The sequence below is a fragment of the Taudactylus pleione genome, unplaced genomic scaffold (genome assembly GCF_031769625.1).
Source record: "Taudactylus pleione unplaced genomic scaffold, aTauple2 ptg000127l, whole genome shotgun sequence".
In the NCBI taxonomy this organism is placed as follows: domain Eukaryota; kingdom Metazoa; phylum Chordata; class Amphibia; order Anura; family Myobatrachidae; genus Taudactylus; species Taudactylus pleione.
Window position 1 is genome coordinate 8371526 of NW_028284529.1, and position 14470 is coordinate 8385995.

Here is a 14470-nt window from a genome sequence, read left to right on the forward strand (position 1 = left end):
ACCAAGTCTCTGCTGACCAGTTCAATAAATCAGGGTCCATCCTAGGTTTGCCCATGTCATTTTTAACTTGAATACAAATAACTGTACTCAATATCCCCTGTGTAATGACTACATAAAATATGGTATGTTCACATTGATATCTATTTTTTCAGCTTACTAGGCGTGCAAACAGAACTGTAATGTGATGTGGGATTGGTTAGATACCTAATTTCTCCAAAAGCCTAAGTCCTAGTGATTCCTAAAATCGCATCTAACCTACGTATAGACTTCAGAAATATTTTCAGGATTTTGGGAACCCTTAGATATTACAGAAATCTAAATTTTACACCAAAACAAGATAATATACGGTGATACTTTGATCTCTGCTTTATGTGCAGTCACATCTGGTGGTTAGACTGCTGCGAGCTCGCCCCTGTTGTGTTCTGTGCCACAGACAAAAGTCTAGTAATCAATATGCAGCCACAGACAAAAGACTGCTTATGTCTCCCTGTTCAGTTAATTTGGTTTCCTGGTTACAGGATGTCCTCAGAGTTATACATTCTAATGAACTATCCTCCTGAATGGAATTAACATTCTATTGATATGTGAGGCAAGACTTATAACCTAGAACAAAAGAAAAACAGAACTCGCAATATGTCCTAATATACCCATATCTGTACAATGACATATCTCAGAAATCCCCAAGCACACCCAGTGCCTAATCAATTTTTTTTTTTTTTTTTTGCACTTAAAAAATATAAGTAAAAGTTTTACATTTAAAAAACTTAGACCAGACCTAATCCCCTCCCTCACCAACATTATATGGAAAGTTTACTGAATGGAATAAATCTGTTTTTATTCATATTACCCCAAATACATTTGCAAGTATCGAACCATATTCTTTGGAGGCCCCTCCTACTCTACATCCTTAGGTCGTCCTCATCTAGTTCATATCCTTTGACTCACTGGATCACTCTAAACCTCCTTGATTCCTTTCCATTGCCCATGATCTTCTATTTACATGCACACAAACTCTTCTACTCACAAATATATGCTCCACTGCGTATTCCCACTGCCTCTATTCTCTGTACCCACTGCCCTCAATAGTTTCTATAAAACTCAATAAATAAACAAATAATAACAATTAATCTTGGTCTGTTTAAGATAGCATAACCTAGCTCTACATACCCACTTTCACATCTGCGTCTTCCAATCCTGCATTATCCCTCATGGAACAAGTGGAATCCACATTGCTGTCATATCTGTAAAGTAAACAGTAAATTAAGAATACATAATATATAGTAAATCGGACTGCATTTTAAAACACAGGCAAGACTGGCTGGCAGTTGTGTCAGAAGATCATACCTATCCATGCAAGATCAGCTGCACTGTAGAGAGAACTTGAAAGAGGATAATACAAGAAGAGGTGCAGTATGTATTGTTAGTGGTCAGGTGCAGTTGGAAGTAAAAGTACAGTTGTACATTTTGAATTACATATGTTCAAGGTGATTTTAAAATATTGCAATGTAGTTTTCAATATATAGTTTCAAAATAGTATTCAGTGTACAAACCTTAACAGCACCACTATACCCCAAAATCGAACTCTTCAGATATTACCCATATAGATCAAATACATACATAGTATTCTTAAACCCCCACTGCAGCCATTTTAAAAAGAAAAATACTACCTACCCACTCCATTACAGACCGCTGAATCTTTAGCGCAGTGTCCTAATTGGATCTCAAAGAAGAAAGAGCAGAACAGCTGTTATTTGTGTGATATTACATGACCTGCCTCTAGGTATGAATGCACATAGTATGTCTACCAAGGGGTCACACAAACGGTGCCTGCTCAGTTACAAAGAGGAAGACGTTAGGCATATCTTCTAACATTGGGGAGATTGTAATACGACCGCAGCATGCAGGAAAGGGGCAGACAGCCCCCTATAGGCAATGTGTTAAATACCATTATAGTATGGCTGGTTGGAACAATATCATTCTGATGTATGGCCAGCTTAAAATCAGGACGGTTGGGAGGAATGGGTCCAGTATAACTATTTAAGACACAGATGACCTCCACAGCCCTCAAACTTGTTCTCCCTAATTGATCTCCGCTTGCAACTCTCCCTTCCCTTATTAACACTTCTTTCCCAGCCTGCTGTTTGTCTCATTTCTAAATAATTGCAGAGACATTTGGTAGAAGTGCCAACGTCCAAATGTGTTCTCATGATGTGATCATATTTGGGGGTCTTTTTACATAACAATGATAACCCATTTTTCAGTAGAAATAGGGATTATTACTATAGTATCAATTTACAAATCAGAAGCCGGCATTCTGTAGCCAACCCCGTCCCCGTGCTTCAATTTCTGTCACGAGAGCCTCATGTTACACCCCCCCCCCCCTTCGCTCTCATTCCTGTGAATGCATTCTCGTTTTCTAAGCTTGTGGTGTGTACTGCTTTCTTTTTTTTAATGTTATTATGAAAATGTAAAAGGATGTCCACCTTGAATCTCTAATTGTTCTTTGCTGAAACTGCAGCTGGTCAGCGATTAAAATTGTCATTGTGTGTGATCGCCATCACACTACACCAATAAAGCACCATAGAATCCCAAAGATTGATCGGAGCTCAGTGGGGGAGATGTACTATCAGCAGATAACTGTCAACTAAGCTAGATCCAGCCAAATTTGACACTTCTATGGATCATCCATTTGTATTATTAAGGCAGTTACAGGAATGCAGAGACAATACAAAAAAGTAACAATATCACTTTCATCATGCAATTCGACAGCTCTTATTAAAAAATTATGAGCTCACTAAGGTGGCTTATTGTTTTTTCTCACATATCTGCAGGATTAATGGCATGTGTAGTGACTTCAATGGTGGTGGTCATCTGTGTAGGCTGATGTCTGTTAATTCTCAATGTCACATAATTTCTGTGCATGCACCACCCACTTGAGCAGGCACAGTTTAGAAGTTTGGAGCTCTTGCGCTCCTTAATAGGATCGCATTATTGGCGGGGTAAGATTTCTCTGCTGTGCTTCGAACAATTAGAGGCTGACACATTCTGGTGTTACAGCTGCCTGCCTTGAATCAAAGTTCATTGAACCAAAAGCTGATATATGGGTACGATATGTGCACTTTTAATACATCTCCTCCAGTATGTGAATGGCCAAAATGAAACAGACTGTATGGATCTTAAAGTGCGGGGCAAGCTTTACTCGAATAGAATGGCAATCAACTCCAGAAGGATTTTTTCACTTGCATTTTAATGCAATTTATAAATTAGTATATATAAGATACATCCTTGCACTACTACATTATTATTATTACATTTTATTTATAGGGCGCCACAAGAGGTCCACAGCACCATACATACAGTAAAGGGTACACAGAACATTACATTACAATACAGTAACCAACTTATAAACAGAGCACAAGTAACAATTAGCAACACAATTCTCCATACACAATACAGCTGGGAAGGTGAAGGCTGTCATAGAAGTGCTAGAGAAGAAGGCTGTGAGAAAGTGGGGAGAAGGACCCTGCTCCTAGGAGCTTACAATCTAGGGGAGACGGACAGATGACATGAGGCAAGAGTGTGTAGAGGGGGACCTGAGTGCAGGAAGTAGGCGAGGTAGAGATGGCTGAGGCAGGAGGGACAGAGACTTGGTGACGGTTATGTGGTGCAGGGGTACTACATAAGCCCACTTGACACAGACATTGACTGGAAAGGACAGCGGAGCATTTGACATTTACCACCACATCATACATGGCCCCGTGCCTGAAACGAACACAATGCTGTTTGCAAGGCCTACGGTAAAAATGAAAAACTATTTCTAAAAACACAGCGATATGCAATATGCCTTTTTTCAATGCAAACTCTTAAGCTCTGCCTTTACAAAGACCATCATTTCTATTATAGGAAAAATAGGCAATAACTTGCTCAAAATACTATTACTTGCAAACAAACTAAAATGGAATAGAAGAAACATGACCATCTGTTTTTCAGGTCCCTGGAGTGTTATTTTCTGCACACTCTTTCGTACTTTAAAGCCTGCAGTAGACATATAAATTACAGTACTGTAGAACAAACAGTGAATATTAAAAACAAGGCTTGCAGAGCCATCTCGTGGCAGTATTAATACACACGTTCCCAATGATAAAGTGAGAGTAGTAGAGCAATTACAGATGTATCCTCATATCTATCCTTATTGCAATGTATGGTGCAAGACGCTTGGCATGACTTAAACAATCCGCCCGTGCTTGAGTATTTTTGCATGAATTTTGGGTCTTATGTAATATACTAAGGATTAGCTTTTGTGATGCAAAGGAATTGGTATAAAGTAGGAGATTCAACATGAAGATTTGTTGCTAGAGTCCCTAGTATAGGACTTCTAGTTTTTCCTACTTTTTCCTGAATTGCGCATCTTAGTGCCCCAATAGTGTATATTGGTATACAGTAGCAGATAGACATATTTTAAGAAAAAGTTGCATGTTGTGGGTAAGCTGCAAAATGTTTGGCTAGTCTATTGTGTCCAATTTGAGGCTACATGTATGTGGACATTCTGCAAGTATAGGAAACTGTATATACTATTAGTATATATAAGAGGAGTGTGTAGGTGTAAATCTATTATAAAAATTGGTCTCTGATCTAAAAATAAGACCAACACGCACATCTGCATGATTATCCAATTGCAACTGTGGCACATGCATGTCAACCCGCTCCCCGGCACCCACTGCATCAGCCGTGCACGTAAGGTGTGATGTGCATGCACCACACTGATGGGAGAGAAGAGGACTGGAAACAGGGGTGGTAAATATATGGGACGGGAAGAGGGGGCAGTGATTGGAGAGTTGGCGGCTGAGGTAACCTGGCAGATGCGGGTCCATTTATTTACTAGTATAGTACAGGCTGTGTCTCCCATATCCAAATATTCCAAAATACAGAATTATTTTGGCATGACTGAGATAATGAAACCTTTGATTTGTGATGGTTTAATGTACACAAACTTTGTCTAAGGCACAAATTATTAAAAATATTGTATAAAATTACCTTCAGGATGTGTGTAAAAGGTGTATATAACACAAATGCATTCTGTGTGTATATTTGGGTCCCATTCCCAAGATATTTCATTATGATATGCAAATATTCCAAAATACGTAATATTCCGTTATCCAAAATACCCCTGGTCCCAAACATTTTGGATATGGGAGACTCAACCTGTATAAATAAGAGGGGGGTGTAGGAAAATAGGAAAGGGAATACACTATTCGCATAGTGTTCATTCTAGCACCTTGCACCTGTCACAACCCATGCAGTTCCTCTTTCCTGCCTGGGGTGTCACTTTCTGCTCTAGTGGTTCTAGCACACTCAGCTAATGCATCAAACTGCTGAGATAGACCAGAGTGTGCTAGAAGCACCAGAGTAGAGAGCGACACCCCGGGCTGGGAAGCGTAACTGCACGGGTTGTGACAGGTGCAGGGTGCTAGAATGAAGACTATTGGCATATTTAAAAGTGACTACAGGTGTAAATCCAGAAAACAGTATACTCTATTAGTATAATAAAGCAGGCACTCCAGGTGTCTATATAGGAAACATCAAAGTCGCTCAGATCCTTACGCTTGAGGATTTTTTCTGCTTCAAACACATGAACTTCAAGAACTGACCCTTCACTTACTGCCTAATTTACCCACCCCTTGATAGGTGCCATTGTAACGAGATAATAAATCTTATTCACTTCGCCTGTCAGTGAGTTTATATTATGGCTGATCGGTGTATACAAGAAGGGAATGCTGGTGTAGATACACTCTAATAGAGAGATCTATTAGAACTAAAAAGAACCCTTAGGGGTATATTTACTACAAGTAAATTTTGGACGATTTTTGGTTGATTTTGTGTTTCAGAGTCTAAATCACACATTTACTAACAGATGACTGACTTTTTTTTTGCACTGCCAACCATTGAAAAATTGGATTAAATTTTCAAACCCTTAGGGAGGAAGTAATCAGTTGGCATGAGAGGCGGTGTGCATTAGTTGAGCGAAGGGGGCGGACAGGAGAGTGGAGGGAGAGGAGTTCAGAGATGTAAATGGGAGAGGAATGGGTGCGGGCTTTGTAAGTGAGTGTGAGAACCTTGAATTGGGTTCTAAAAGGGAAGGGGAGCCAGTGGAGAGCTTGTAGAAGAGGGGAGGCAGATGTAGAGCGTTTGGAGAGAAAGATAAGTTGAGCAGCAGCATTAAGGACAGACTGGAGAGGAGAGAGATGGGAGTTGGGGAGGCCAGAAAGGAGAAGGTTACAGTAGTCCAATCTGGATATGACCAGTGAGTGTATGAGGGTTTTGGAGGCATCCTGGGTGAGAAAGGGCCTAATCTTGGAAATATTTTTGAGATTGAAAAGACAGGACTGTGAGAGGCTCTGGATATGTGGTTTGTAGGAGAGGGAGGTGTCCAGAATAACTCCAAGACAGCACACTGTGGGGCTAGAAGAGATAGTTGTGCCATCAATTGTTAAAAAAGAAGTGAGGTTATGTTGGAGGGTGGGAAAATGATCAGCTCAGTCTTAGACATATTAAGTTTAAGAAATCGTTGGGACATCCAGGAAGAAATAGCAGAGAGACAGTTGGAGATACGAGTGAGGAGAGAGGGGGAGAGGTCATGGGAGGAAAGGTAGATCTGAGTATCATCAGCATAGAGATGATAATGGAGGTCAAAAGAGCTGATGAGTTCACATAGAGAGGACGTATAGAGGGAGAATAGTAAGGGTCCGAAAACGGAACCTTGGGGAACATCTACTGTAAGAGGCTGTCGTGGGGAAGAGGAGTCATGAGAAGAGACGGAAGGACCGGTCTGAGAGGTATGACGACAGCCAGGAGAGAGCAGTGTCGCATAAACCAAGGGAGTGAAGGATTTGCAGCAGGAGAGGGTGGTCAACAGTGTCGAAGGCAGCAGAGAGGGCAAGGAGAATAAGCAGAGATTAGTGGCCCTTGTATTTGGCAAGCACGAGACCCGCATAGCGACGGCCAAGCCATCGTTATGGGTCTCGCACCAAAGGGGGTGTGCTGTCGATTGTGAGTGACAGCACGCCCCCCTTTGGTGGGCGTGCCGGGGGCGTTGCTGCCCAGACGGAGGCGTTCCCATAGGAATGACTACTGTCTGGGGCCTGCCCCACTGACATCACTAGTGGGCTTGCAGCAGCGAGACCCTACCCCAAAAAGATGGGCTTGACCATCGCAACCATCTTATTGGCCGCTCGCATAAGCTGTGGGTGGTCACCCACAGCTATGCGAGCGGCCAGGAGGCCGCTCCAATTTTAGGTTGGAGGGCCCTGATTCAGAGCGAGCGCTCTGGTCAGAGCGTCCGGCTCTAAATCAGGCCCAGAGTCCAGTGATCAATGTCCAGGTTAAGCAGACAGCAGTTGCTTGTAGAGAAGAGATTGTGAATTTCCATATCTTGTTTATACTTTGTCCAAATGTTCAGGTTTTTAGATGGGTTGAGGTTAGAGTTGTCTCCTTCTGTTTGACTTCGGTTTAGCGCCGGTATAACGCCAAAATTTGGTTAAAGTGCACTTGTAAAATTATGCACTTATTAATATTATGCACCAGCAGCAACTATTAATTAACCGCACTATAAAAAAGAAACTGATCAGCATACTACCAAAAATAAACAGGAATATTGTAGCCATAGGGGAAAAAATAATTAGTGGAAGCAAAACGTACTCAGATAAAATAAACAGTATAGTCAGTGATGTGAAAATAGCAAAATGTTATTCAGAGTCCAAGTAACTGCAAACTGTGAGAAATATCCTCCCCCAAAAAATTATCTTTATAATCACAACCCCCCTCCCACCCAAGCAGACAAAGATTAGTAAAGCCAAGTCCCATATTTCCAATCCAGTACAGTAATGCTGGACATACACCTTGGGATAAAACTCACCATGAGACAGACATTCTAGTTATCTGGCAATACTGAGTATATCCGCTATCAGATTCGAGCAACAATTATTGTATTGTTCAGGCACGCTGAAAGATTTCTCATGCATGACCAGTGATCGCGGTGAATGACAATATGTGGGTCCCAGGGACCCTCCACTTTAAAAAAAATGGGGTCCTACCTGACCATTTCTGGGTCCCATCATAATTTATGCTTTAGAGCTCCCCATATGCCTCTCAGACCTCCCCTAACCCCTTACAAATGATGCCACACAGCCATGCCTGGCCTTTACACATTATGCCACACAGCAGTGCCTGGTTTTTAAACATTATGCTGCACATTAATGCCCGGTCTTTACACATTATGCCATGCAGTAATACCCCTTACAAATGATGCCACACAGCCATGCCCGGCCTTTACACATTATGCCGCACATTAATGCTCTTTAGTCCCTCTATGCATTGCCCCCAGCAGTAGTCGCCCTATGCATTGCCCCCAGTAGTAGTCCCCCTATGCTTTATCCCTAGCAGTAATCCACCCTATGCATTACCCCAGTAGTAATCCCCCCTATGCATTACCCCTAGTAGTCCCCCCATGCAGTGCCCCCAGTAGTTTACCCTCTATGCATTGTCCCCAGTAGTTTACCCCCTATGCATTGCCCCCAGTATTGGCCCACCTATTTGCCCTTTAGTGACCTGGGCCTAATGCCCAGGTCACTCACACCTTCAATTGGGCCTAATGCCCCCTATGTAGCCCGGGCACTGTGCCCACCTATATACCCACAGGCCTATTGCCTGAATTTATCCCACGGGCCTAGAGCTCGACAACCCTGGTGGTCTAGGGAGGGGTTAAATAACGGTGGCCCAAGGCCTCCTACCCGTAACGTGGAAGGGGCTGCTGGGGGGGGGGAACTTCGTTAGCTCTTTTTCTGTCCACTCCGGCAGTCCTTTTCGGTCCACAGCTTCATTCTTCTACCGCTGGCCCGTCCTGGCCAGCGGCGTCGCCTCTTCCTTTCTCCCTCCTTGATCATGCAGTCTTCTGGCCTCTTGCGCGGCCGCCGGCACTGTTGCCGCGCCGCTCTTCTCTCGTCTTCGGAAGATCTTCACTCATCCCCTCTGCTGTCGGACTGAACTTTCGCGCTCAGCAGGGTCTAATTCAAGACGCAGCGAGTGGGCGAGGCTATGACGCGGCGAGCCGTGATTGGCTTGTCGCGTCTGCCCCCTATTGGCTGCTGGACCGTGAGCCGTGTTTGGCTCGCGGCCAGTGCCAAATAACCGCTGCCGATTCTTGGCTTCTGGGCAGCGAGCTCCGCTTAGCTTGCGCCTGGAGCCAAGCTTCTCCCGCCGCCACTTTACCACCGACGCTGGTGGAAGGGACCAGGTGGTCCCTTCACCAGGTATCCGCCGCGGTGGCTTACCTGGCGCTGGGAACAAACACACTGTCCCAGCGCCGGGCACAGATGCTGTGCCGATGCTGGGATCAGACACTTGATCCCAGCACGGCTTTACATAGCAGCAGACAATGAGAGTCTGACTCTCATTGGCTGCTATAACAGACAGTGTTGTGTCTTTCTCAGGGGGACGTGCTGTGCTGCAGCCAGCCGTCAGGGATTGGCCACAGCACAGCGCGTCCCCGGCTACTTTTTAAAAGGGAGTCCCCATTGCTCAATATTGGGTAAAATACACGCTATAGCGCGTATTTGCGACCACTGATGACAGAGTGATAGCTGATCGGTCACTCTGTTTAGCCCGATCAGTTAATAATTGGCTATAGGCCCGATAATTGCACAGGAGTATTTTGTATTTGGTTTCATTGAGTAATAAAAGTTAAGCTTATATGGGAGTGATGAAAATATGCAATTGTGTAGCAAAAGGGTAATTGCCCACTAGACCAGATTATTAAGCATGATGGAGGCACTACTGGAGTCGGTAATACAGAATTTACTAGAGAAACAATTAAAGCACAGGGAATGGGACCCAAATATAAACACAGAATGCATTTATGTTTTATATACACCTTATACACACAGCCTGCAGGGAATTTTATACAATCTTTTCAATAATTTTGTGCCTTAAACAAAGTTTGTGTACATTTAACCACCAAAAATCAAAGGATTCATTATCTGTCATGCTAAAAAGAATTATGTATTTCGGAATATTTGGATATAGGATACTCAACCTGTAGTAATTCTGCACAGGATGCAGAGCTGTACGCATTTCAAGATGCTCCCAGCTCTACAAGGAGGGGTATATGTGTCAATCTTATGCCAGGGGAAAATTGTGGTGTATAAGTGCCTGGTTTACACTTGATGTGGCCTGACAATCTTAGGAGCAAATGAAAGTTACAGTACAATATTAGTACACAGTATAGTACTTTATTAAAGTGTTTATTCAAAGAAAAAAAAATTATATGTATACACAGACACACACACACACACATATATATATATATATATACACACACATACATACATACATACACACACAGTTACATATACAGTTATGTACATATTTTCCATGTAATGTACATAAAAACAAATACAATATTAATGTTCAATTAGGCATAAATACAAACATCTGCCTCCTTCCACTTTAAATAAGAAAAAAAAAAATCATGGGAATCTGGCTTTTTCACCAGACAGATTGCAAATATACAGTAAATTTTAAAATTGTGAGTATATTGTAGTAACCAAACTAAAAGTTGTAATTTTCATAAGTAGGGGGGAATCTACAGAAGTATCAGTAGGTCACCTCCATCGTGTGTATTTTGCGCCTCCTTAAAGCGCATGCTTGTTGCGATCTGCATCAGAGGTAATTTCATGAAAACACCCCTACAAGTACTCTGCCAACACTTGCACTCCTTCCTCTTTAAGCTTACCTGCTTGCTTGGCGTGGTCACAACAGATGCCACAACGCCAGGCTGGGCTTTCCCTGACATGGTCGCATCTGATGCGGCCAATCAGAAGCGCACACTGGACAGCTACTAGAAGATAATTGGCCAGCCTGGTGACATCCCCCATCTGGCGGCCGCAGAGAGGAGCAGCCACCGGGGCATATCAACAAAGCAGCATCTCTGCCTTCCGCAGCGTTTAAAGCTAAATGACGATCAAATTAAGGAATATCGATTTTTTTTTTGTATAAACATCAATATAATATTGGGACTAATTTTGTGAATCCTTTTGATTATGGACAACCAATAAGTTCAGGCTCAAGTACAATAGTACATAAAAATTTATATTTTTATGGAATACTGTGTTTGAAAAAAAATATATATATTTTTTTTAAATAAAGTTGTGTTTGATAAGCTTAACGTAGATGTTCTTGACCAAATACGATTGTCCTCGTACAATCATTAAAAAAAAATAATAATAATAATTCCTGAGTGGTTTTTGGAAAAAAATGTAGCCAGCTAAGCACAGAATGTGTCCCAATCTCCATTTGATAGGATGTACAAGAAGTTTATTACAAAATATATATATATATATATATATATATATATATATATATATATATATATATATATATATATATATATAATAAATAATAATTTTCCTCAGAAAAATTACACTTGTTTTGGAAGCCAGCCAAAACTTAAAAGCATACATCAATTAGCAGTTAAGGCCAAAACAGATCTGACAAAGCAAATTATTATTATTACATGCTCTCGTAATATTGGTATTTTGTTAAAGCAAACGGATTTAACCAATTTGTCTGAACGACCATTTTGCCAGTTTTCTAGTGTTTAGGAACAAATGATTGATTGTCATTTGCTCTCAAACTTTTCCAAATTTTCATTCCAGCCAGCCAGATTGGACAGATAATTTTATAGGAACACACTATCTTTAAAATCAACAAATAGAACTTCAAAATGTGAGTGATTTTTTTTCCTTAAATTGTTACAGATTTTTTGTCATTGCAGATGATTGGTATTTAAAATGCAAAAGGAAAATATATAAGAACAATGTAATCTACACTTACTGACTGCTTAGCCCTGCTCTGAATTGTGTAACATGTCCTACGGTTTCCTCTTCTGTGGCAGAATCTACACCATGGTCACCTAGACAAAGGAAAAGGGAGATAAAAATTACAGAAATTAGTACCCCAGTTACATGGCAACACATTTTGTAATACAGCAAGTATGCAAAAGAGTGCATATAACTGGGTCCACATGATTAAGAGACAAATATAGAATACAATGGTTTATATCCATGACAATTATTGCCAATTATAATGAAGCTTGTATTCAATGCTTACTAAAAATCATAATAAACAAAATGCAAAACATATTCCTCCACTCTGGTAATAATTTAAATATTGGGATTCCCAAATGTAAGGGATGGTTAGGATAACAAAATATCAAGTTGCAAGCAGTAAGGATCTAAAATGCCAAGTCCCATATTTCCAATCCAGTAGAATAAAGCCAACAATACAACTTGGGATAAAACTTACCAACAGACAAAAACAAATGGAAAAAATAAAAATGAGGGAGTGGCTATAAAACGTATTTATACCTTGGGGAATTTTTCGATACCATGGAATTAAAACCGGTTTACTCCCGAATATTTACCACTAATCATAAAACCATTCTAAATGTTTTCTGAACTCCAATTTAAAAGAAAAAACTGATTGCATTAGTATTTACCATCAATCCATATTTTAATACTAGGTAGAACCTGCAATTACAGATTACAGACCCTTAGCTGTAATTACGGATATGAATCTGGGTAATCCTCCAAACAGATTTGTGGATAACAAGAATTTTATTGGCTCCTAATTGCGCTGATGTGTTGACTTTATAATAACAGCACAGTTTGCAAAGGAAAGAGTTGTGTTTACATCACAATGTTACCCCTATACTTAAAACACACTCAGCAGCTGTCACAATAAAACTCGGCTGATTTTATTCGATAATTGTACCAAAGAAAAAAGGGAAAGGTGGACAGCGCTACGGGTGTATATAAAACTATATAGGTATAGAGTTTGAGTCAACAACATAATATTAAAACACAAGCCTAAACATATACAGTATATGTGTCAAACAATACACTTAAATAATATATACACACACACACAAAACCTTTCAGTATGAAATATAACATAACGTATGGACTGAACATAAAATTTGTGGAGAACATGGCCATTGGAGATTTCACAAAGGCACCAAGATGGCCTCCCTAACAAGTGACCTTCTCATACAGATAAGCAGTTTTGCTGGATGAAGTTTTCTGGGCCAATTCAAAACTGCATTGTATTCTCTTCATTTTTGTAATACTAACTAGACAGCGATTTCAAAAACATAATTCTAATCAGAGCAATGCGGACAATGCTGATAAAGCACATTTGATTGAAGCATATTATATATTATATATATATATATATATATATATATATATATATATATATATATATAATCGATTGTGGTCCGGCACTCAGAGGAACAAGACAGCAGCTAGCCCTTGTGCCTCTCCAGAGAAAACTCATAAGTAACCAGGGATGACAGAGTTCCGTCAGTCATCCCTGGTTACTTTAAATATATATATATATATATATATATATATATATATTAACTTTTTATTATTATTATTATTTCAAACTATATACACAGTACCTTGCAAAGATATTCACTCCCCCCCCCTTGGCTTTTTACCTTTTTGTTACATTACAACCTGTAATTTTTTTTTTTATCTGAATTTTAGGTGATGGAGCTGCACAAAATAGTCTAATTTGGTGAAGTGAAATTAGAAAAATATATATAAAAAAGAAGCTTTATAAATACAATTCTGAAAATTGGCATGTGCATATGTAATCACCCCCTTTACTATGAAGCCCCTCAAAGTTCTGGTGCAACCAATTACCTTCAGAAGTCACATAATTAGTGAAATGAAGTCCACCTGTGTGAAATCTAAGTGTCACATGATCTGTCAGTATAAAACACAACTTTTCTGAAAGGCCCCAGAGGCTGCAACACCACTAAGCAAGAGGCATCACACCATGAAGACCAAGGAGCTCTCCAAACAAGTCAGGGACAAAGTTGTTGAGAAGTACAATTCTAGGTTGGGTTAAAAAAAAAAAAAATATCCAAATCTTTGATGATGCCCCGAAGCACCATCAAATCCATCATCATCAAATGGAAAGAACATGGTACCACAACAAACCTGCCAAGAGAGGGCCGCCCACTAAAACTCACAGACCGGGCAAGGAAGGCATTAATCAGAGAGGCAGCACAGAGACCAAAGGTAACCCTGAAGGAGCTGCAGAGTTCCACAGCAGAGACTGGTGTATCTGTGCATGTGACCACAATAAGCCGTACATTCCATAGAGCTGGGCTTTATGGAAGAGTGGCCAGAAAAAAGCCATTACTTAGTGATAAAAATAAGACGGCACGATTTGAGTTTGCCAAAAGGCATGTGGGTGACTCTACAAATGTATGGAGGAAGGTGCTCTGGTCAGATGAGACTAAAATTGAACATTTTGTCCACCAAGGAAAACGCTATGTCTGGAGCAAACCCAACACATCCCATCACCCCAAGAACACCATCCCCACAGTGAAACATGGTGGTAG

At 40.7% G+C, this 14470-nt stretch overlaps 1 protein-coding gene across 1 annotated transcript in view; it reads right to left on the reverse strand.

The window, feature by feature from the left end:
- CAAP1 (caspase activity and apoptosis inhibitor 1) overlaps positions 1-14470 on the reverse strand; it is a 79986-nt gene that overhangs the window by 17796 nt on the left and 47720 nt on the right. The window contains exons 4-5 of the mRNA XM_088472616.1: positions 11887-11965; positions 1168-1241 (exon numbers count right to left, since the gene is read on the reverse strand). Of these exons, the coding sequence (XP_088328742.1) occupies positions 1168-1241; positions 11887-11965 (153 nt within the window). The remainder of the gene's footprint in view (positions 1-1167; positions 1242-11886; positions 11966-14470) is intronic.